The sequence below is a fragment of the Camelina sativa genome, chromosome 9 (assembly GCF_030686135.1).
Source record: "Camelina sativa cultivar CO46 ecotype springtype chromosome 9, ASM3068613v1".
NCBI classification, from domain to species: Eukaryota; Viridiplantae; Streptophyta; class Magnoliopsida; order Brassicales; family Brassicaceae; genus Camelina; species Camelina sativa.
The window spans coordinates 42,364,699-42,387,169 of record NC_141888.1 but is presented as its reverse complement, the minus strand read 5'-3'; the positions used below and the strand labels follow the sequence as shown (position 1 = coordinate 42,387,169).

Sequence of the window (22,471 nt, the reverse complement as noted above, 5' to 3'; positions counted from 1 at the left end):
CGGAGCGGACCCAAAAGGGTGGTTTTATGAACCGAAAAGTAAAAGGCGGACAAATTAGACTACTTTTATTCTATTCTTCAAATATGATTATAATTTAATTTTTTTTTTAAAATACAACATAATAAAAAGATGAAAATATAAAAAATTATTTTCTGAAAAGAATTATTAATCAATATATTCTTATAGGAATTTACCGGTATTTTTGTAGAAGGTTGAGATCTAGTGTTTGTATTTCTTCTCTTAGAAGACATCACTATAGTGAAGCAAAAAAAAGAAAACAATATACAAGATAAACTTACATGATTTGAATAGATAATTATTTACTTTGATGAATGCTAGTATTTTTTTATATAGTAACAAGCTGAACAAACAATAAAAATATTGAGAGGATTTTTTTTTGTGAGTTTGTAGTGAAATTCTCTAGCAAAAGATGAGAATGGATGGTGTAAGTTTGGTTTCTCCCGATTATAAAGACCAAGAGTGTGAATGGTTGCAAAGGTTAGGGCGGACAAATCCGTCTGCGGACTGGACTGCTTTTTATTTACCATTAAGCACAAATATAGTCCACTTTACGGTCTGCTTTTAATTTTCAAATTTTTAATATTTTTTTAGTCCACTTTACTGGTAAATAAATTGTTGACAAAAACACAAACAGACAGAACCGTGGGGTCCATGTTAACCATTCACTAACTAAGTGTTTGCAGTTTACTACTTTACTCACACTTTTTACACCCACTCACTCGTTTGTACATTTGTTAAAGTGTACGGAGAGAAAAAAATCAAGGCGAATCAAAAATGTTGGCTAGGGTTTGTAGTAGATCGGAATCTTCTGCTACTGCTTATGCAAGATTGTTCAGTACGAGATTGGGTAATCGTTGCGGCGCCGCTAAGAAAAGTAGCAAGGTTGAGAAGAGTAAGCCTTCTTTGAGCGGAGGAACATTTGGAGGAGAGAGCTTGAAATTGAGAAATGGGTTTCATTATATCAAAAGCTTAGACGATGCCATTGTTTTGTTTGATGATATGGTTCGATCTCGTCCTTTCCCTTCAGAAATTGATTTCTGTAAATTAATGGGTGTCATCCTCAGAATGAATCGTCCCGATGTTGCGATTTCTCTCTATCAGAAGATGTCATTGCGCCGGATTCCATGTAATATCTACAGCTTTTCTATTCTGATGAAATGTTTCTGCGACTGTCACAAGTTGCCCTTTGCTTTGTCTACGTTTGGAAAGATCACTAAACTTGGTTTCCAGCCTAATGTTGTTACGTTTAACACGCTGCTCCACGGGTTATGTCTCCAAAATAGGATCTCTGAAGCCTTGGCTTTATTTGATCATATGGTTGAAACTGGACTAACAACACCCAATGTCGTGACCTTCAGCACACTCATGAACGGTCTTTGTATGGAGGGTCGAGTTCTCGAAGCAACGGCTCTGCTTGATCGGATGGTTGAAGAAGGTCATCAACCTGACGAGGTTACTTACAGAACTATTGTAAATGGAATGTGTAAGATGGGTGACACTGAATCTGCCTTGAATCTGCTTAGGAAGATGGAGCAAACCCACATCAAGCCCGGTGTTGTAATCTATACTGCCATCATCGATCGTCTTTGCAAAGACGGGCACCACAGCCATGCTCGACATCTTTTCACTGAAATGCTTGAGAAAGGCATTTTTCCCAATGTTGTTACCTACAACTGTATGATCGATGGTTGTTGTAGATATGGTAAATGGAGTGATGCCGAGCAACTGCTACGTGATATGATCAAAAGAAGTGTCCACCCTAATGTTGTAACTTTCAATGCATTGATCAATGCATCTTTCAAAGAAGGAAAAGTCTCTGAGGCTGAAGAATTATACAGTGAGATGCTTCGAATGGATATATCTCCTAATACAATCACATATAATTCATTGATTGATGGATTTTGCAAGCATAGTCGTCTAGATGATGCAAAGCGCATGTTTAGTTTGATGGTTAGCAAGGGCTGCTCTCCGGATATAATCACCGTAAATACTCTCATAGATGGATGCTGTAGGGCTAAGAGGTTGGATGCTGGAGTGAAACTTCTCCATGAGATGTCTAGATTAGGATTAGTTCCTGATACCGCTTCTTACAATACTCTTATTCATGGGTTCTGTCAAGTTGGGGATCTTAATGCTGCTCAAGACCTTTTCCAGGAGATGATTTCTCATGGTGTGCCCCCTAATATCGTGACTTGTGGCAGTTTGCTGGATGGTTTCTGCAATGATAGGAAAATAGATAAGGCATTGGAATTGTTTGAGGTTATGCAGAAGAGTAAGATGGATCTTGATACTGCTATATATAACATCATCATCCACGGAATGTGCAAAAGTAGTAAGGTAGACGAAGCATGGGATTTGTTCAATAGTCTCCCCCTCAATGGTGTGGAATCTAATGTTCGAACGTATAATATAATGATCAGCTCATTTGTCAATGAAGGGAACTTTTTAAGGGCTGAAGAATTATATGCTGAGATGTTCCTGATACTTTCATCTATACCTCAATGGTTGATGGGTTATGCAAGCAGAACCGCCTAGATGAAGCCAGACAGGTGTTTGATTCCATGTCTAGCAAGGGCTGCTCCCCAGACTTAGTGACTTTTAGTACACTCATTAATGGCTACTGTAAGGCAAGAAGGGTCGATGACGGATTGGAGCTTTTTTGCGAGATGTATCAAAGAGGAATAGTTGCCGATACAATAACTTACAGCACTTTGATTCATGGGTTTTGTCAAGTGGGTGATCTTAATGGCGCCCTTGACATTTTCCAGGAGATGGTTTCTAGTGGTGTGTGTCCTAATACCATTACTTACAGCACTTTGATTCATGGGTTTTGTCAAGAGGGTGATTTTAATGGCGCCCTTGACATTTTCCAGGATATGGTTTCTAGTGGTGTATGTCCTAATACGATAACTTACAGCACTTTGATTCATGGGTTTTGTCAAGTGGGTTATCTTAATGGCGCCCGTGACATTTTCCAGGAGATGGTTTCTAGTGGTGTCTGTCCTCCTGATACTATTACTTTCCACGGTATGCTGACAGGTTTATTTAGTAAGGAGGAACTACAGAAAGCAAAGGAAATGTTGGAGGATCTGCAAAAGAGTGTGCCTGGTATGGTCATCTACTCATTTTTATCCAGTCTATTTATTTTCCTTCTGGGTTTTAGAGGCGAATGTATATATATACAGCTTTTGCTGCAGAGCTTCTGCTGTAACTGTAACATCTTGAGAAGTTTGCAACTGATGCATGTAAATAAGTCAAATTTAAGATAGAGATTCCAAATTCACCTTCTCTGATTAGCTTGGCGTGTTTGCTTTGCACTTTGCAGGATCATCAATTGGAGGATGAGTGAAAGAATTGGAAGATTCAATGCCATCTTCTGTAATTCCACATTTCTACACGCCTACTAGCTTCTGCAATTGAAAGTTCTGCTTTTAATTAGTTCAGGAAAAGAAAACAAAATATCAAGAAGTAATGTGATGTTCTGTAATGATGAACTCGATTGTTCATTCATTCATAATATGCATTCATGTCGAGGAAAAAAGTTTCAAGGTCACAGTGCTCTGTTCCATCCTCAAAATAGTTTCGAGGTTCAAACACTGATCGATTAAACCGTATCAATTTAACCAAGTCAATTCAAAATCGCGTCGATGCGAACCGGGAAATCACGTTTGGATTTCGATTTGAACCGGATTTTACAGAGAGATAACCACAAAAAATTTCGGTTTTTATTAACCATAAAACTGAACCGGAAATTGGGAGCCACGCAAAATTAGGGTCGCCTTTTTCATTCTTCTCGACACCGTCAATTTGTCATCGGAGGAATCTTCAGTACCGAGAAAGTAAAAAAATGGCGGCAGTCAGAACGATGACGAACATGATTCTACGCGAGTTCATCCATCATCGAAATCGTGTCAATCACTTTTACCATGTCTCCGCCTCACTCCCCGAATCGTTCAAATCCACTCTATTTCCCGATTCGGATCCATCCGTTGTGCGGCGGCGTCGACTTACGGTGGAAGCGGTGGTGATCGGAAAGTTTCTTCACGGTTGTCACAAGTTCAACAGATGCTTCATGAAGCAGAGGAAAGAGCTAATTCCGCTGGCAATGAACCTACTCCTCAAATCACTCTAGGTAAAAGCTTTTGTATACATTAAACTCAAATTGAAAGCTTTTGGAGAAGATTTAAAAGCTCATTTACTAGAAAGAGAAAGGCTAATGGTTTTTAGAGTTCTGTTTTGCTGAGAGTTTGATTTGTATCTTCGTTTTGGTATTTTTGCAGACAATATTACACTTAACTTTGCTAGAAGCGGTGGTCCTGGAGGCCAGAATGTGAACAAATATGTGTGGAAAACAACACAAACAGCAAAGAAAACACTCAAACAAGAGAGATCTCATGCTTAGATCAACCATGGTCAAGCACTCACCTCAAGAACAGGAAGATTGGATTGAGAAACGTGGAAAACAACACCTCCAGAAGCTTCCCCTTCGATTCCAGCAACAGCTAACCCTCCTACAGCCTCAGATCTCTCCAAAATCACCAAGAACAAGCCCAGAAATCTCAGAAAACGTTTTTCTCTCTTTTCTCTCTTTCTTTTCACTCAACGGCGACAAAAATGAGACTCTCAAACCCTAAAATCCGTCCTTAGACACTTATAACTCGATTTAGGGATTTAACTGAACCAAACCGAACCAATTCGGCAATTAATCAAACCGGTCGAACCCAGAAATAAGGGGTATCGATCAATGCCACTAGGGTGTCGATCGATGCTGTTTCCAAAATCACAAAAATCTGGTTCGCGGATGTTACAACTAGAAATAGAAAGGCTAATGGTTTATAGAGTTCTGTTTTGTTGAGAAGTTTGATTTTGTATGTTCGTTTTGGTATTTTTGCAGACAATGTTACACTTAACTTTGCTAGAAGCGGTGGTCCTGGAGGCCAGAATGTGAACAAATATGTGTGTGACCTTTTTCTTTTAGAGTTCTTTGCATTGTTACTTGGTTTGGATGTATCAATGCTTATGATTTTACTTCTTATGTTCATTTTCAGTGAATACCAAAGTTGATATGCGCTTTAATGTGAAAAACGCCTACTGGCTAAGTGACAGGATCAGAGACAAAATCTTACAAGCGGTTTGTTTATTGTATACTCTATTATTTTTGTATGGAGCAGTACAGATAATTGTGAACTTGTAGATTGGTATTTGGATCTTATCTTGTAGGGGTCTCAAAATTTTCAAGTAGAATAGAGTCGTTATTAAAGACTCTTTAAGCTTTTTGTTTCTATGCGTCTGTGTAAATAGCTATTGTTGTTTGTGAACAGGAGAAGAATCGGATCAACAAGGACGGTGAACTTGTGATTTCTTCAACCAAAACCAGAACGCAGAATTCAGTCACCTTGTAATTGTCTCGTTTCTATTCCACTTTCAAGAAATTATCCCTTTCTGACTGTATGTTATCTGCAGAGGCAACATTGACGATGCACTTGATAAACTACAGGTAAAATAGAATGCCAACTGACTCTTTTGAAAATAAGCATTGTTCATGATGTGTTTTGTTCTGTATAAAGCTGAGATGTTTTGGTTTAATCATATAACTGAACAGGCGATAATTGATGCGGCTTCATATGTTCCACCTACACCATCAGAAGAACAGAAGAAGAAAATTGTGAAGATGTCAGTTTTCAACCTAAACAAAATCCTCTTTTTGTTATAATTCCATCTTTTTCACTCAATCCTCTTCGAATCTTGACGCTTTTAATTCTGAGATTTTCAGGGCTGCGAAAGCTGACAACAAACGACTTAAAAGCAAGAAAGTTCTTTCGGACAAGAAATCTGCGAGAAGAAAGAATTGCAGTATATTGGATTTTATGTACAAACCACACACACTTATACAAATGATGAACACAAAAAGTTTCAAACATAATACTCCACACCTTTTTTTTTTTCTTACTTAATGATATTTATGATTCTGCTGTTGCAACAAATGCTTTATGAAGCCGGAAGAGAGGAGCTAATTCAACAAACCACTCTAGGTAAGGTTATAGAAAATTCTATTTTCTGATGACTTTTGAACATTCTGGAGAACTGAGTTTAGTCATTAGAGCCAATGATCATCTGTATACACAAATCTCATATCAAATCTATTAATCACAGGATTCACAGCTAGTATACAAGAACTGAGTTTAGTCTTGAATTTTTGTTGTGTATTGGTGAAAACCTATCTGTAGACATGGATGATAGAGTTCTATTCTGTGGTTATTTGATATGAGAAACATATTATTGAAGTTGATGTGCTCATATCTGTGTTTGGTTTCTGGTAGACCATTGTTACACTTATGTTTGCTAGAAGCGGTAGTCTTGGAGGCCAGAGTGTGAAAAAATGTGTGACTTTTAACTTTGCATTGTAGTCTTGGAGGTCAGGATCATGGCCCGTCCAGGTACTTTTATTTTCTCTTGTCATTCGTTGGTGTATTAATATCCGTTTTTCCTGTTTTTGATCCGTTGACGATAAGTAGGCCTGCCATATTTCCTGTTTTTGCGTGGATTATGTTTCAATTCTCAGTGTGTAGATTTGTCGTTTGATTGTTCGATCAGATGTTGAAACGAAACGGATGATGTTGTTTTTTGGCATTGCTTATGTTATGTTCTTATACGTGCGGTGTCGATATTCACTTTAGATTTATGGGTTTCTGTTGGCTATATCAATCATAAAAGTCTGGTAGACGCTTGGAAATTTTGGTATCTTTTATTCAGTCTCCAGACATAGATTTGTCATATACCCGGTTCTTTATTTGCTCTTCTTACTTTGGTAATGGTTGAATCTTTTCTAAAAGCTGATAAATTTATAAGGATTCTGTTTTTGAGGATCTCTACAGAAAAAGAGATTGATAAAGATTACGTTCTTTTTTTTGATAAAAGATTACTTGAGCTGATGATGTCATTAGTTAGTAGAGCAATCAAAATGATCAGTAGTGGCTTAAACTTGGAAGATGTCGAATCAAGTTGTGAGCATTGTGATGGTGGGAATGTTAGTTGGAGACGGCTTGATGAAAGTAAGCATGCTTTAGATTGTTTGGTTGATGTCTTTGATTAGAGAAGTTACCAGTCATGCCTCTGTTTTCCCTCGACAGAAGTATGAATGTGACTATGTGAGTGCTATCTCTTTCATGTTTTAATCTCTGCAGAGGCAACATTGACCATGCATGCACTTGAGAAAAACTACAGGTAAATACCAAATGACTCAGTTGCCTCTTTGGTCATGGTATGTGTTTGTTTTATCTAAATCCGATATGTTTTGGTTTATTCATGTGAAACTCAACAGGCGGTTATTGATATATATTCCATCTCCACCATCGGAAGAACAAAAGAAGAAAATTGTAAAGCTGTCAGAATCTATCAAACCAAATCCTCTTTCAATGCTTCCATCCTTTTTTTTTCCCATCAATCCTCAAATTTTGAAACGGTGAATTCTGATATTTACAGGGTTGCGAAAGCTGACAACAATAAACGACTTAAATGCAAAAAAGTTCTTTTAGAAAAGAATTCTGCGAGAAGAAGCTGCGGCAGTTATGATGATTAAACTTCAAAGCATACAATAGAGTTCAGGTTGATTCTAAAGCTTTTAAGCTTCAAAACCAATTATAAAATGTCCACTGAAAACCAATTTTTTTTTTTAATTTTTGCTTATTTTTAAAGGGAGACCCAATAGAAGTGCTCTAAATTTACCGGTTCATTTAGCTTCAATTGAACCGGTTACAGTGCCAATCTAATTGAACCGGTCGTCATTTGCTCACTCTTTCTAAGTGTTTGCAGTTTACTCACACTTTTTACACTCACTCGTTTGCAGATTTGTTAAAGTTTACGGAGAGAACAAAATCAAGGCGAATCGAAAATGTTGGCTAGGGTTTGTAGTAGATCGGAATCTTCTGCTACTGCTTATGCGAGATTGTTCAGTACGAGATTGGGTAATCGTCGCGGCGGCGCCAAGAAAAGTAGTAAGGTTGAGAAGAGTAAGCCTTCTTTGAGCGGAGGAACATTTGGAGGGGAGAGTTTGAAATTGAGGAGTGGGTCTCATTATATCAAATGCTTAGACGATGCCATTGATTTGTTTGATGATATGGTTCGATCTCATCCCTTTCCTTCCCCAATTGATTTCAGTAAAGTAATTGGTGTCGTCGTGAAGATGGAACGGCCCGATGTTGCGATTTCTCTCTATCAGAAGATGGGAATGCGGCGGATTCCTTTTGATATCTACAGCTTCAATATTTTGATGAAATGTTTCTGCGACTGCCACAAGTTGTCATTTGCTTTGTCTACTTTTGGAAAGATCACTAAACTTGGTTTCCATCCTGATGTTGTTACGTTTAACACGCTGCTCCACGGGTTATGCCTCCAAGATAGGATCTCTGAAGCCGTAGCTTTATTTGATCATATGGTTGAAACAAGATTCACACCCAGTGTTGTTACGTTTAACACGCTAATCCACGGGTTATGCCTTCAAGATAGGATCTCTGAAGCCGTGGCTTTATATGATCATATGGTTGAAACAAGATTAACACCCGATGTCGTGACCTTCAACATACTCATGAACGGTCTTTGTATGGAGGGTCGAGTTCTCGAAGCAACGGCTCTGCTTGATCGGATGGTTGAAGAAGGTCATGAACCTAACGAGGTCACTTACGGAACAATTGTAAACGGATTGTGTATGATGGAATAGGAATTGTAAGCTGAATAGGAATTTTAGGTTCATGACCTTCTTCAACCAGCCGACATTGTGTCCGCCTTGAATCTGCTTAGGAAGATGGAGCAAACCCACATCAAACCCGGTGTTGTAATCTATAATGCCATCATTGATCGTCTTGGCAAAGACGGGCACCACAGCCATGCTCAACATCTTTTCACTGAAATGCTTGAGAAAGGAATTATGCCAGATGTTCAAACCTACAACTGTATGATCTACGGCTGTTGTAGCTACGGTAAATGGAGTGATGCCGAGCAACTGCTACGTGATATGATCAAAAGAAGTGTCCACCCTAATGTTGTAACTTTCAATGCATTGATCAATGCATCTTTCAAAGAAGGAAAAGTCTCTGAGGCTGAAGAATTATACAGCGACATGCTTCAAAGGGATATATCTCCTAATACAATCACATATAATTCATTGATCGATGGATTTTGCAAGCATAGTCGTCTAGATGATGCAAAGCGCATGTTTAATTTGATGGTTAGCAAGGGCTGCTCTCCCGATATAATCACCGTAAATACTCTCATAGATGGATGCTGTAGGGCTAAGAGGTTAGATGCTGGAGTGAAACTTCTCCATGAGATGTCTAGATTAGGATTAGTTCCTGATACCGCTTCTTACAATACTCTTATTCATGGGTTCTGTCAAGTTGGGGATCTTAATGCTGCTCAAGACCTTTTCCAGGAGATGATTTCTCATGGTGTGTCCCCTAATATCGTGACTTGTGGCAGTTTGCTGGATGGTTTCTGCAATGATGGGAAAATAGATAAGGCATTGGAATTGTTTGAGGTTATGCAGAAGAGTAAGATGGATCTTGATACTGCTATATATAACATCATCATCCACGGAATGTGCAAAAGTAGTAAGGTAGACGAAGCATGGGATTTGTTCAATAGTCTCCCCCTCAATGGTGTGGAACCTAATGTTCGAACGTATAATATAATGATCAGCTCATTTGTCAATGAAGGGAACTTTTTAAGGGCTGAAGAATTATATGTTGAGATGTTGCGAAAAGGTGTAGTCCTTGATACTTTCACCTATACCTCAATGGTTGATGGGTTATGCAAGCAGAACCGCCTAGATGAGGCCAGACAGATGTTTGATTCCATGGCTAGCAAGGGCTGCTCACCGAACTTAGTGACTTTTAATACACTCATTAATGGCTACTGTAAGGCAAGAAGGGTTGATGAGGGATTGGAGCTTTTTTGCGAGATGTATCGAAGAGGAATAGTTGCTAACACAATTACTTACAGCACTTTGATTCACGGGTTTTGTCAAGTGGGTGATCTTAATGGCGCCCTTGACATTTTCCAGGAGATGGTTTCTAGTGGTGTGTGTCCTAATACCATTACTTACAGCACTTTGATTCATGGGTTTTGTCAAGAGGGTGATTTTAATGGCGCCCTTGACATTTTCCAGGATATGGTTTCTAGTGGTGTATGTCCTAATACAATAACTTACAGCACTTTGATTCATGGGTTTTGTCAAGTGGGTTATCTTAATGGCGCCCGTGACATTTTCCAGGAGATGGTTTCTAGTGGTGTGTGTCCTCCTGATACTATTACTTTCCACGGTATGCTGACAGGTTTATTTAGTAAGGAGGAACTACAAAAAGCAAAGGCAATGTTGGAGGATCTGCAAAAGAGTGTGCCTGGTATGGTCATCTACTCTTTTTTATCCAGTCTATTTATTTTCCTTCTAGGTTCTAGGTTCATATATATATACAGCTTTTGCTGCAGAGCTTCTGCTGTAACTGTAACATCTTGAGAAGTTTGCAACTGATGCATGTAAATAAGTCAAATTTAAGATAGAGGTTCCAAATTCACCTTCTCTGATTAGCTTGGCGTGTTTGCTTTGCACTTTGCAGGATCATCAATTGGAGGATGAGTGAAAGAATTGGAAGATTCAATGCCATCTTCTGTAATTCCACATTTCTACACGCCTACTAGCTTCTGCCTTCTGCAATTGAAAGTTCTGCTTTTAATTAGTTCAGGAAAAGAAAACGAAATGTCAAAAAGTAATGTGATATTCTGTAATGATGAACTCGATTGTTCATTCATTCATGTCGAGGAAAAAAGTTTCGAGGTCACAGTGCTCTGTTCCATCCTCAAAATAGTTTCGAGGTTCAAACACTGGTCGATTAAACCGTATCAATTTAACCAAGTCAATTCAAAATCGCGTCGATGCGAACCGGGAAATCACGTTTGGATTTCGATTTGGACCGGATTTTACAGAGAGAGAACCACAAAAAATTTCGGTTTTTTATTAACCATAAAACTGAACCGGAAATTGGGAGCCACGCAAAATTAGGGTCGCTTCTTCTTCTTCATTTTCCTTCTCGACATCGTCAATTTGTCCTCGGAAGAATCTTCAGTACCGAGAAAGTGAAAAAATGGCGGCAGTCAGAACGATGACGAACATGATTCTACGCGAGTTCATCCATCATCCACTTCTCCTTCACTCTTCATCGAAATCGTGTCAATCACTTTTACCATGTCTCAAACTCACTCCCCGAATTGTTCCAATCCACTCTATTTCCCGATTCGGATCCATCCGTTGTGCGGCGGCGTCGACCTCCGGTGGAAGCGGTGGTGATCGGAAAGTTTCTTCACGGTTGTCACAAGTTCAACAGATGCTTCATGAAGCAGAGGAAAGAGCTAATTCCGCTGGCAATGAACCTACTACTCCTCAAATCACTCTAGGTTAAAGCTTTGTTCTTTAAAGTCATTAGAGCCAAATGATTCATCTGTATACATTAAACTCAAATTAAATCGCTTTATCTGATTGCAACAAGAAAGGGAAGGTTTCAGTTTTGTAGTAGCTTGGTGAAAAGCTAATGGATTCTAGAGTTATGTTTTCTTGAGAAGTTTGATTTTGTATGTTCGTTTTGGTATTTTTGCAGACCATGTTACACTTAACTTTGCTAGAAGCGGTGGTCCTGGAGGCCAGAATGTGAACAAATGTGTGTGACCTTTTTTCTCACAGTCTTTTTACAGTTCTTTGCATTGTTGTTTTAGGATTACTTGGTTTGGATGTATCAATGCTTATAACTTTACTTCATATGTTCATTTTCAGTGAATACCAAAGTTGATATGCGCTTCAATGTGAAGAACGCATACTGGCTAAGTGACAGGATCAGAGACAAAATCTTACTGACGGTTTGTTTTTTACTCTATTATCATTCTTCTACAAAACTATGAATATGAGTTTTATGAATCTCTACTGTGTTTCCATGGAGCAAGTACATATAATTGTGAAAATGTTATTTGGATCTTGATCCTGTGCGAGTATTTTAGCTGCTTGTTTGTTTCTAAGCATTGTGTAAATAGCTTTTGTTGTCTGTGAACAGGAGAAGAATCGGATAAACAAGGACGGTGAACTTGTGATTTCTTCAACCAAAACCAGAACGCAGAAGTCAGTAACCTTATAATTGTCTCTTTCCTATTCCACTTTCAAGAAATCATCCCTTTCTGACTGTGTGTTATCTGCAGAGGCAACATTGACGATGCACTTGAAAAGCTACAGGTAATACCAACTGACTGTATTGAAATAATGCAAGCATTGTTCATGGTGTGTTTTGTTCTATATAAAGCTGAGATGTATTATTGAACAGGCCATAATTGATGCGGCTTCATATGTTCCACCTCCACCATCAGAAGAACAGAAGAAGAAAATTGTGAAGATGTCAGTTTTCAACCTAAACCAAATCCTCTTTTTGTTATAATTCCATCTTTTTCACTCAATCCTCAGATCTTGACGCTTTTAATTCTGACATTTTCAGGGCTGCGAAAGCTGACAACAAACGACTTAAAAGCAAGAAAGTTCTTTCGGACAAGAAATCTGCGAGAAGAAGCCGTGGTAGTTACGATGATTAAACTTAAACCATACAATGGAGTCCAGGTTGATTCTAAAGCTTTTTAACTTAGATGATTATGTCATTTTCTTGGAATTTAATGTAACACAAGAACAGTCAAAATCTTCCAATAAGAATTGCAGTATATTGGATTTTTATGTACAAACCACACTCTTAATACAACAAATGATGAACACAAAAAAGTATCAAACATAACACTCCACACCTTTTTTTTTCTTACTTTCGAATAACATGTTCTTCTCCTGATCTTTGATCAATATGCTTGATCCATTTTCTTTTATTGTTGTTATCACTCTTCCCAGAGCTTCTTGCTGCGGCAACATGAGCGATTTCTAGACCACCGGAAACTGGAAGCGTAACCGTTCTCACAACTTTCCGGTCACTAAACGCTTTTGTCCAACTGAAACACGAAGTGCTTCTTCGGTAACCACTTCTGCAGACCACTACCGCTCCTCTGCTTCCAAAAGCAGCGTTTCTCAATACGTTTGCTGCGAAATCCTTCTGATCCCAGTCAACTACCAAGAAATCAATTGCTTGTAGCATCTGCATCGTGTGCTCCAACTCTTCTTCTTCCTCGTTCATAATGATCGTCTCCGGCAACTTTGAGCAAGACTGTTCTGTCATGGCTTGAAGATAAGCAGTTTGTGATCTTGCGTTTGGTACGATACAAATATGTCTTGCGTTTGTGTGTTGACTCGCTACGTTTAAGCCAACGCTTATGGCTATGGTTTCTCCTTCTGACCATGTTTCCACAATTAGAGTCGCGTTCCATCCCGCCGCCATCGCTGCCACTAGCTCCGCTGCTCCCGGTGTTCCAAGATTCTCACACTACACAAAAATAATTCAAAAAAAAATCAAAACAAGGAGACAGAACGAGTAAAGATCAGATCCTGGTTCTTTTATATAATTTACACACATCAAATCCTTTTGTCCTGAAATCTCAAACTATAAGACGTGCAAAGATCAAAACATTTTTGTCTTCAATTCTCTGATGGTTCAAAACAATTGTCAAACTTAGACAATTGGCTTTTTGAGACATGTCCTAAAAGATCAAAAGAAGCTATAACTTCGTGAAACAGTAAAGATTTTTCTTTCTTCTTTAGGAAATTTATAATTTGGAAAACGTTACAAAAGTCTTGGCGGTTCATGAACGGAATAATATATGATGAACTTACCGATTTAACAGTGTCGATGTAAGCCTTTGATGCAGTTTCTGGTGACCAAATCAATTTCATCTTCTTTTCTTGTTCTTTGTTTGTTTTGTTTTGTTTTGTTTTCTAACGTCTTCGTTGGGTCAGAGGAGTCTAGCGTAAAACCTCCAAACGATGTTTCTGCTTTTATAAACAACAATATGAGATGAGAACAGACATACGAAAAGTCTTGCGTTAGGTATATTTAATTCATTTTTGGGGACAAAAGTGTTGCGCGTAACAGTCGTCGACATTGCCCCTTGTACTTTTGGTTCTTTTTCGTTTTGGCACATATATATATTATGGAAATTACCACACATAAAAACCAACTCGAAGATTTCAAAAAAAAAAAAAAAAAAAACATAAACCAACTGATGATAATGAATTAATCAGACCAAACCAACTGATGATTATATAATGGTTTATTTTAAGATCATGATTTGAGTATTTTTTATTCTAATTTTAACAATAGCAGAGAGACACAAACACTTATCCTTATCTTTTATAAGTTATTCAAACAATTGGACCATCATGAATTGGTTAACTATATATAATTTAATAATTAAAATACTTAAATTTATACAGTTTTTAAATATTATTTTTCGTTTATAAAAAAATACAACCTAGAAGGGGTTTTACAATATTTTTTTCCTGAAATTCCTATTTTACAATATAAATGAATTTTCACACTAGGTTACATTTTCATGTTTTTCTATTTCAAAACTTGTTGGTATTTATTATTTAAAATATCCATCGAAATTCTAACTTTCTTGGATATTTGAAAAATGATTTTGTTATATATATAATAATAACTATAATAAGCATGTCAAAAATATTAATAACATGCAGTACATAGTGTATGAACATGAAAAGCGGCAAATAAATTTTTTTGTTCTCTTACATATGAATAAATATATATCCGATAACATAATCCAACTTAAAATCTTAATTTTTTCAGTTGCTTTATAAATGGGAATTAATAAATAAATAAAAAGATAAAACTCATCAAGCTAAAATAGATCTTGTTTTGACTTGTAGTAAGAGTTTAGGGTTTAGCACAAAATAATTGACACAGAATGGAAGATAAGATAAGATAAGGGGTCGAATCTGTAAAACACAATAAAACGAGGGGTCCATAACTAATTTATCCCAAAGATAATTTATTCTCTGTTTCTTTTCTTGAAGATGTATGTTGGCGTTGTTAGAGCGTTGACATTTAACTTTATATGTCCAGGAGAATCCGACGTGTGAGAGTTTTGGATTTGGATTATAACGAGATTAAACTACTTAATCTTTTTAATTAATAAGTCCGAACCGGCTTAACTATATATTATATTTAACAAAATATGAAATGTCGTTGCTTTGGTACAAATAGATACTAACTATCCTTGATTGAATTGACTCGGTACTATTTATCGAATATATTCCACGTACTAAGCAGGTTGTTGGTGATTATTCTTTTTAATTTTTTCTTATATATATATAAATTAGATGTTAGTTAGTTGAATTAAGTTAATGATATTTCCACCACCCACGTCCTTTGATAAAACCAAAATCAGACGGATTCTTCCGTTAATGGTTTTAGACATATTTTGGATTTGGTCGGCAACTAGTTTTGGACATTTATTTGCTAAAGAATAAGTTGTTTGAAACCAAAAGAAAAGAATCAGTTAAGTTGATTGCATTCATACACAACGTATAAAACATGTGTATAAGATGCATGTATATAAGCATTTAAGTTTTGATTAGTGAAATAAAGAGGTGTGGTAACTGGTAAGGTAATACTCAAATTCGAATACAGCATCATACTAAACGTCGTCACATATATTTTCAATAATCGGTCGGTTTAATATTTTAACAAAATTACGAATTGGAAAATCTGATAGCACGTTACGTTTGAAGTAATCTTACAAAATATGAGAGATGTATATCTATATCATACGTGTACATTTAGTATACATACAAGCAATCGATTTGTATAATATATAATATGAACTACATGATATATTTTTTTGTTAAACGAACTTCGATATGAACTATATGATATACGTGCACATATTACAAACACACAAACTATGAAGTCAAAACAGCTGTTCTACTTGGTCCGTTGGTCGTAGATAACTACATATTGTTGGTGTAAGATGTTGCATTCCCATTAGATGCATATGAGATATTAATGTTATTTTTGTTAGGTGGAGATGTTTTCATTTTGATACACGAAACTCCTGATAGAGCAAAGAGAACAAGGGTTCGATGTTTGGTTCTTCTTTAACCATTTCAGTTATAAAAAAATTGTCTATGACTTAAAATGGCATGTGGCGTGGACATATGAATATATGATGATGTAATTGTGAGTTTAATAAATCAGTGACCATGCTAGAAAATATGATGTCAATATGATATATGATGTTACTTTGAAAGGTAAACTAGTTTATCGTTTTAGCTTTGAGATTCGACCGCCGACAAATATGGTCTCTCCACATTTTTGTTTTGGGTTTCGTCTCTAGGCCCATTGGACTTATTTCAAATGGTTCTTTTATTTTTAATTTTTTTATTGTGCGACTTTTTTTTCACCTAGGTGTATAGGCAAGTGTCAACTCATTCACAACAGTAATATATTTGAGACTCAAAATTTACAACGGTAAGAAAATATAGACGTTAGAAAAGTAGCCGTTGAAAGAACTAATCCAAGCTGTCTGTATAGGCAAGTGTCAACTCATTCACAACGGTAATATATTTGAGACTCAAAATTTACAACGGTAAGAAAATATAGACGTTAGTTAAGTAGCCGTTGAAAGAACTAATCCAAGCTGTCTATATATATAAGTGATTCTTGCCCCCAAGGCCACAACACTACTACTTCCCACAACTTCTTCGTCTTCCACTTATGTATCATCACTTACCATTCTCGTAGATTTAGAAAGCAAATGCTTCTATTTTTGGTTTGTAAGAGAAAAAAAAAAAACGAGAGAGAGAGAGATAGTCAAACTTGGCTTTAAGATTGGTAAGATGTTTCTCTATTTACTATATGTTCTATTTTTCTTTAATCTTCCTCTCACTAAAGTATCGTCAGTTTAAATTTCTACGCACAACAGTTGTTTAATATTGTCTAAAAATCATGTCTTCTCTGTTTTGCATGTTCTCGGTAAGGAAATAACAAGAAGTCTAAGGTGCCTTTTATCAAAGAACCCACAAGAGGATTCAGACCCTGCTGTTAAGTTTGGTAAGAATTTAATGTTTCTCCTTTTCTTTTTTAAGAAACCATCTATATTTGAAACATCTCAATCTAAGGTTTATTATAAACCGTTTATACTTGTAACTGAAACATGTTCATTTTTGAAAACGGAAATGTCGTAATTGAGATGTTGTAGTAGTTTCATGTCATTTTGTTCCAAAATATCTTTGAGAAAATTTCTGACATTCTTAGATCAACAATTACTGCAGGTAGAGAAAGACTCAAAGAAGATGTAATGATATGTAGATGTGACGAGACAAGATTCACGACAACAACCTTTTGACGGGCTGAAACCTTGCACACTTCGGGGGCCAGATGATCTTCACGTTGACAAATATCCATATATCATCGCCATTATCCAAGGTAATGTTTCATCTCTCTTCTTCTGATCATTGCTCTGTTAAAAAGCCTTATTTTATGTTTAAGATTTGGTGAGTTAGGTTGTTAGATTTTATAGGTTAACTCTATGATCCATTAACGACTCGGACTTTATATGTTCGTTAGCTAGTAAATATATTATTAGACTACAAATAAATATTCTGTTCGGTTTATATAAACAATTCTGTCTTGATGAACTAAAAGTACAAATTGTTGCAGAAAATATGATGACCACACTTTGTTGACATCTCTCCTCTGTATAAAGTGCGGCATTTTTGAACCCTTCGATTTGTGTATTCACTCAGGTTTGGTCTTTTTCTCTCTTTATAATGTTAAATTTCATACTTCTTACCATTACACTCGTACTCGTACTTCTTACCATTAATTCTCATACTTCTTACCATTACACTCGTACTCGTACAGACTCATACATATAGTTCTTTTCTCCAATAAATTTACTTACCTTCTTGGCTTGCTTAAATAAATCATACACACATAAATTTGTTCACTTGCACACTAGATCATTACACACATAAATTATTTGTTCACTTGGGTTTTACTAGAGAGGCTTTGTTGCTCAGATAATTAACTAACTCATTAGCAGGAAAAAATAAATTTGGAAATTCTGTGCTCTGTCTTTTTACTCTTATTACACGTTGACAACTGAAATGTCACTTATAGTGGATATATGCAAACTTGTTGACTCCTCAACCAAGTTTCAACCAAGTTTTGCAACTCTCGGATCTACACAACAAACGGGTTCTGGATATGTACGACGACAAACATGCTCTCCTTGCAAGACACGAGACGACAAACAGCTCTAAACTTTTCTATTGCATCATTAATTTGCAATATGTAGAAGAAAAAAAATATGAATGTGTAAATGAAGGTAAATAATAGACAGGTTCTTTAATTATTTTACTAGATTCAAACCCGTACGTGCGGATATAATGTTGTATGTTAAATATATATTTGGTAAATTAACATACATATCATACATAATTTCAATTCGGAATAGATACAAATCAATAAAGAAGACAATAAGAGAAAGTAATTTTAGAGGCTATTATTGGAGAGCTGATTCTCTAAATCCATAAAGAAGACAACTATAAAAAGACAATAAGAGAAAGTAATCTTAGGCATGACCAAAACTAAATTGTAACCGTATTTTGGATTGTAACTGTATAAAATGGTTAAAATGTGTAACTGTCAATAATAAATATTATTAATGTAACCGTTAATTAACCGTAATCGTATCAAATGTTTTGTATGTATTTAAATTTTAACTTAAAAGTTAGTTATTTACATAATTACTTATTTACATAATTACTCTAAAGTTAACAATTACAACATAGAAAAGGAAACTACTCCTAGCATATATGGGCCAGACCCATCTAACACAGGAATTGTATATAAACGTCGTCGTATCACTATTCCTATTCCCAGGTAAAACGGCGAAAGGCTATATACACTTTGGTTTGTGGACTCCGTCCGTCACTCGCATTGTCCACACCACACAACACAACAGAGAGTAAGAGGAGCCATGTCAACAGATACTAAACAAACCCGACCCGGATACCCAACCTAACGTGGATCTACCCGCTGAAGAACATCCTCTCGGAAAGCTTACCGCCGACGAAGAAAACGTTTCCGATGCTTCTGTGACGGAGACTGACCTATCGCTCTCCCCTAGTCAATCGGAGCAAAACCTTGAAGAAGAAGAAGAAGAAGAAGACGGCCAAAACTCACTCGATGATGACCAATCGCCGTTACCGGAGCTTCAACCTCAGCCTCTTCTTCCTCCTCCTCCTCCACCACCTCCTCCAATAATAGAATCTCTCGGTGAGGAAGAATCTTCCGATCTGGTCACGGAGCAACAATCTCAAAACCCTAACGCGCCGGAGCCTAATAATCCTAGGGCAAGAAAACGACGCCGTAGAAAGCGTTTCTTCACTGAGGTAAACTCGAACCCAGCTTTCTCAAGAAACCGCCGCACTAGCGTCGGCAAAGAGGTTGATTCCGAAGCCCTAATCGCAATGTCGGTAGGGTTTCCGGTTAATTCGCTCACTGAGGAAGAAATCGAAGCTAATGTTGTTTCCATCATCGGAGGTAAAGATCAAGCGAACTACATCGTCGTGAGGAATCACATCATCGCTCTGTGGCGATCTAATGTATCGAATTGGCTAACGCGAGATCATGCGCTTGAGTCTATACGTGCTGAACACAAAACCTTGGTTCATACGGCTTATAGTTTCCTTCTTGAGCATGGTTACATTAATTTCGGGCTTGCTCCGGTTATCAAAGAGGCGAAACTAAGGTCTTTTGATGGCGTTGAGCCGCCTAACGTTGTGGTTGTTGGAGCTGGTTTAGCTGGCTTGGTTGCTGCTAGACAGTTGTTGTCAATGGGGTTTAGGGTATTGGTTCTTGAAGGTAGAGATAGACCAGGTGGGAGGGTTAAGACTCGGAAGATGAAAGGTGGTGATGGTGTTGTTGAAGCAATGGCTGATGTTGGTGGAAGTGTTCTCACTGGAATTAATGGGAATCCGCTTGGGGTTTTGGCGAGGCAGCTTGGTTTGCCTCTTCATAAGGTTAGAGATATTTGCCCTCTGTATCTCCCTAGTGGGGAGCTTGTAGATGTTGGTGTTGATTCTAAGATTGAGGCATCGTTTAATAAGTTGTTAGATAGGGTTTGTAAGCTTAGACAGTCGATGATAGAGGAGAATAAATCAGTAGATGTGCCGTTAGGAGAAGCGCTTGAGACGTTTCGATTGGTTTATGGGGTTGCCGAGGATCAGCAAGAGAGAATGCTTTTAGATTGGCATTTAGCAAACTTGGAATATGCAAATGCTACGTTGTTGGGGAATCTTTCAATGGCGTATTGGGATCAAGATGATCCGTATGAGATGGGTGGTGATCATTGTTTTATCCCTGGAGGGAACGAGATATTTGTACATGCTTTGGCGGAGAATCTTCCGGTTTTCTATGGGAACACTGTCGAGAGCATCAGATATGGAAGCGACGGGGTTTTGGTTTATGCTGGGGACAAAGAGTTCCACTGTGATATGGCTCTTTGCACAGTTCCGTTAGGTGTTCTGAAGAAAGGTGCCATCGAGTTTCATCCCGAGCTTCCTCAGAAAAAGAAGGAAGCAATTCAGAGACTAGGGTACGGATTGTTGAACAAAGTAGCGATGTTGTTTCCACATAACTTTTGGGGCGAAGAGATTGATACTTTTGGGCGATTAACCGAAGATTCGACCACAAGAGGAGAGTTCTTCTTGTTTTACAGCTACTCTTCAGTCTCCGGTGGACCATTACTTGTGGCACTTGTAGCTGGAGATGCTGCAGAAAGATTCGAGACATTGTCGCCTACTGATTCCGTTAAACGGGTCTTGCAGATACTACGCGGAATATATCACCCGAAAGGAATCGTTGTTCCTGATCCGGTTCAAGCTCTCTGTTCCAGATGGGGCCAAGACAAGTTTTCATATGGTTCTTACTCATATGTTGCGGTCGGATCATCAGGAGATGATTACGACATTTTAGCTGAGAGTGTCGGTGACGGAAGAGTGTTCTTTGCAGGTGAAGCTACTAACAGACAGTATCCAGCTACAATGCACGGAGCATTCTTAAGTGGAATGAGAGAAGCAGCAAACATACTTAGAGTGGCTAGAAGAAGAATATCATCGTTGGCTTCAAATCCTAACCAGGCCAGCAACGACAAAGAAGAAGAAGAAGAGGCAGAGAAGGAAGAAGAGGCAGACGAAGAAGACAGCTGCTTGGAACATTTATTCGAGACACCCGATCTGTCATTCGGTAATTTCTCGGTGTTGTTTACTCCGAATTCGGATGAACCTGAATCCATGTCATTGTTGAGAGTGAGGATCCAAACGGAGAATTTCGAATCGGGTGTTTGGTTTTACGGCTTAGTGACAAGGAAGCAAGCGGTTGAGCTTAGTGAGTTGGAGGGAGATGAGTTGAGAAATGAGTACTTGCGTGAAAAGTTAGGGTTTATTCTCGTGGAAAGGAAGAGTCTTTCTCAAGAAGGTGAATCGATGATCTCTTCGCTCAAAGCTGCCAGATTGAATCGACAGATCTTTGATTAGTCTAGTAAAATTGGCTAAGATTGAATTGTATTCAGCTTCGTTTACCTCTTCTTCTTGTAAATTGCTGTTCTAATCGTTTTTTGTACTTTTTGAAGCAAAACATTTTGGAAAACAAAGCTTTGTGATTTGACGTGTTATAATTTTTTTTTTTTTTTTTTTTGTTAAATACCACATTTCCAAAATTTGTTGCCGGAAATACGTGGTAATTTTGGAAATACGTGATAATTTTGGAAAACTAAAGTACACAGATCATCGTTAAATTCTATGGAACAAAATAGACATGTTAAAAATAAAAATGACATTTTTTATGAAATGGAAGGAGTATTTTTTTTAACATGTCTATTTTGTTCCATAAAATTTCACCCTGATCTAGAAATACTACGTAATTTTAACTTCAATAATTGAAGTTAAAATCAATGATTAATAATTAAAATACTAGATATTCACCTGCGGTACACCGCGGGGATATATTTTTATTTAAAAACTAAAAAAAAAAATCTTTATTGATTATATTACATATATATATATATGTAAATAATATTTTTTCTATTTGTTGAATTAACTATAATTATGTAGTGTATAATTTCCATTTACTATATGGTGTGGTTTATTATATATATCCTTAATGTTCATTAACTTTTATTTAGTCAACAAATAAACTATTTTTTAAAAATTTCTATTTCATTTACAGTGTAAAGATAATAGTATTACATAATATATTATAAACTTAAAATATGTATAATATAATTTGAATTTGTATTATTTGTTGTTTTATTCCTATATTATGTAAGACTTTTGTATTTAGAGTTATGCAAGTCGATTAATTGATTCTTATTATGTAACACATCAATTGATTCTTATTAGTATTGTTTGAAAATTTTAATATTAGTAATATATTAGCTTCTAAAAACAATTCAATGGAAAGAA

The 22,471-nt window shown here is 36.9% G+C and overlaps 5 protein-coding genes, 1 long non-coding RNA gene and 1 pseudogene across 21 annotated transcripts; 5 read left to right on the top strand and 2 right to left on the bottom strand.

Annotated features, from left to right (window-relative positions):
- Positions 1 to 795: 795 nt before the first annotated feature.
- LOC104714627 (uncharacterized) lies at positions 796 to 3,574 on the top strand (annotated as a pseudogene). Its single transcript, XR_015566478.1, has 2 exons — positions 796 to 3,129; positions 3,347 to 3,574. The product of XR_015566478.1 is annotated as an uncharacterized LOC104714627 (transcript).
- LOC147939387 (uncharacterized) lies at positions 1,760 to 4,587 on the bottom strand. Of its 2 annotated transcripts, none has more exons than XR_015566481.1 (3): positions 4,447 to 4,587; positions 3,306 to 3,431; positions 1,760 to 2,237 (listed from the first exon to the last, which is right to left on the bottom strand). It is a non-coding gene; the product is annotated as an uncharacterized LOC147939387 (long non-coding RNA). The 2 variants fall into 2 exon arrangements; XR_015566482.1 differs by having other exon boundaries at positions 3,306 to 3,446; positions 4,447 to 4,584.
- LOC104714629 (uncharacterized) lies at positions 4,449 to 6,186 on the top strand. Of its 4 annotated transcripts, none has more exons than XM_087466371.1 (7): positions 4,449 to 4,589; positions 4,916 to 4,977; positions 5,070 to 5,152; positions 5,343 to 5,419; positions 5,485 to 5,518; positions 5,624 to 5,694; positions 5,795 to 6,005. In XM_087466371.1, exons 3-7 carry the CDS (start codon positions 5,087 to 5,089, stop codon positions 5,973 to 5,975), a joined length of 429 nt encoding a protein of 142 aa, XP_087322497.1. In that variant the 5' UTR covers positions 4,449 to 4,589; positions 4,916 to 4,977; positions 5,070 to 5,086; the 3' UTR covers positions 5,976 to 6,005. The 4 variants fall into 4 exon arrangements, with proteins under 4 accessions (XP_087322497.1, XP_087322496.1, XP_087322498.1 ...); XM_087466370.1 differs by lacking the exon at positions 4,449 to 4,589 and adding an exon at positions 4,679 to 4,814; XM_087466372.1 differs by lacking the exon at positions 4,449 to 4,589 and adding an exon at positions 6,018 to 6,186 and having other exon boundaries at positions 4,837 to 4,977; positions 5,795 to 5,890.
- Positions 6,187 to 6,188: 2 nt separating this feature from the next.
- On the top strand, positions 6,189 to 10,853 carry LOC104716056 (uncharacterized). Of its 10 annotated transcripts, none has more exons than XR_015566479.1 (8): positions 6,342 to 7,073; positions 7,152 to 7,245; positions 7,343 to 7,405; positions 7,504 to 7,626; positions 7,868 to 8,508; positions 8,765 to 10,094; positions 10,184 to 10,418; positions 10,632 to 10,853. XR_015566479.1 is itself a non-coding variant. In XM_087466361.1 (8 exons), the coding sequence occupies exons 7-8, from the start codon at positions 8,822 to 8,824 to the stop codon at positions 10,649 to 10,651; spliced, it is 1,617 nt and encodes a 538-aa protein (XP_087322487.1). In that variant the 5' UTR covers positions 6,429 to 6,458; positions 6,940 to 7,073; positions 7,152 to 7,245; positions 7,343 to 7,405; positions 7,504 to 7,626; positions 7,868 to 8,508; positions 8,765 to 8,821; the 3' UTR covers positions 10,652 to 10,853. The 10 variants fall into 10 exon arrangements, 9 of the variants coding, with proteins under 9 accessions (XP_087322481.1, XP_019085227.1, XP_087322485.1 ...); XM_087466361.1 differs by having other exon boundaries at positions 6,429 to 6,458; positions 6,940 to 7,073; positions 8,765 to 10,418; XM_087466356.1 differs by having other exon boundaries at positions 6,429 to 6,458; positions 6,940 to 7,073; positions 7,868 to 8,587; positions 8,765 to 10,418.
- On the top strand, positions 10,632 to 13,576 carry LOC104714630 (uncharacterized). Its single transcript, XM_087466367.1, has 8 exons — positions 10,632 to 11,466; positions 11,667 to 11,726; positions 11,840 to 11,922; positions 12,114 to 12,178; positions 12,256 to 12,289; positions 12,378 to 12,448; positions 12,546 to 12,664; positions 12,941 to 13,576. Exons 1-7 carry the CDS (start codon positions 11,157 to 11,159, stop codon positions 12,637 to 12,639), a joined length of 717 nt encoding a protein of 238 aa, XP_087322493.1. The 5' UTR covers positions 10,632 to 11,156; the 3' UTR covers positions 12,640 to 12,664; positions 12,941 to 13,576.
- LOC147939386 (uncharacterized) lies at positions 12,733 to 14,008 on the bottom strand. Its single transcript, XM_087466368.1, has 2 exons — positions 13,814 to 14,008; positions 12,733 to 13,466 (listed from the first exon to the last, which is right to left on the bottom strand). Exons 1-2 carry the CDS (start codon positions 13,871 to 13,873, stop codon positions 12,855 to 12,857), a joined length of 672 nt encoding a protein of 223 aa, XP_087322494.1. The 5' UTR covers positions 13,874 to 14,008; the 3' UTR covers positions 12,733 to 12,854.
- Positions 14,009 to 16,677: 2,669 nt separating this feature from the next.
- On the top strand, positions 16,678 to 21,669 carry LOC104714625 (lysine-specific histone demethylase 1 homolog 1). Of its 2 annotated transcripts, XM_087466363.1 has the most exons (6): positions 16,678 to 16,832; positions 16,979 to 17,051; positions 17,273 to 17,426; positions 17,661 to 17,746; positions 18,123 to 18,330; positions 18,888 to 21,669. In XM_087466363.1, the coding sequence occupies exon 6, from the start codon at positions 19,478 to 19,480 to the stop codon at positions 21,542 to 21,544; it is 2,067 nt and encodes a 688-aa protein (XP_087322489.1). In that variant the 5' UTR covers positions 16,678 to 16,832; positions 16,979 to 17,051; positions 17,273 to 17,426; positions 17,661 to 17,746; positions 18,123 to 18,330; positions 18,888 to 19,477; the 3' UTR covers positions 21,545 to 21,669. The 2 variants fall into 2 exon arrangements, 1 of the variants encoding a protein (XP_087322489.1); XR_015566480.1 differs by lacking the exon at positions 18,888 to 21,669 and having other exon boundaries at positions 18,046 to 18,180.
- The last annotated feature ends 802 nt before the right edge of the window (positions 21,670 to 22,471 follow it).

Bases quoted from the DNA above. Each gene is read 5' to 3' on its own strand.
- LOC104714629 (XM_087466371.1), top strand. From the start codon at position 5,087: ATGCGCTTTAATGTGAAAAACGCCTACTGGCTAAGTGACAGGATCAGA. The intron at 5,153-5,342 runs GTTTGTTTATTG...GTTTGTGAACAG, and splicing joins GAGACAAAATCTTACAAGCG to GAGAAGAATCGGATCAACAA. The intron at 5,695-5,794 runs GTCAGTTTTCAA...TGAGATTTTCAG, and splicing joins AAGAAGAAAATTGTGAAGAT to GGCTGCGAAAGCTGACAACA.
- LOC104716056 (XM_087466355.1), top strand. From the start codon at position 7,913: ATGTTGGCTAGGGTTTGTAGTAGATCGGAATCTTCTGCTACTGCTTAT. The intron at 8,588-8,764 runs GTGACCTTCAAC...TAGGAATTTTAG, and splicing joins CAAGATTAACACCCGATGTC to GTTCATGACCTTCTTCAACC. The intron at 10,419-10,631 runs GTATGGTCATCT...TGCACTTTGCAG, and splicing joins TCTGCAAAAGAGTGTGCCTG to GATCATCAATTGGAGGATGA.
- LOC104714630 (XM_087466367.1), top strand. From the start codon at position 11,157: ATGGCGGCAGTCAGAACGATGACGAACATGATTCTACGCGAGTTCATC. The intron at 11,727-11,839 runs GTGTGTGACCTT...GTTCATTTTCAG, and splicing joins AGGCCAGAATGTGAACAAAT to TGAATACCAAAGTTGATATG. The intron at 11,923-12,113 runs GTTTGTTTTTTA...GTCTGTGAACAG, and splicing joins GAGACAAAATCTTACTGACG to GAGAAGAATCGGATAAACAA.
- LOC147939386 (XM_087466368.1), bottom strand. From the start codon at position 13,873: ATGAAATTGATTTGGTCACCAGAAACTGCATCAAAGGCTTACATCGAC. The intron at 13,467-13,813 runs GTAAGTTCATCA...ATTTTTGTGTAG, and splicing joins ACATCGACACTGTTAAATCG to TGTGAGAATCTTGGAACACC.
- LOC104714625 (XM_087466363.1), top strand. From the start codon at position 19,478: ATGTCGGTAGGGTTTCCGGTTAATTCGCTCACTGAGGAAGAAATCGAA.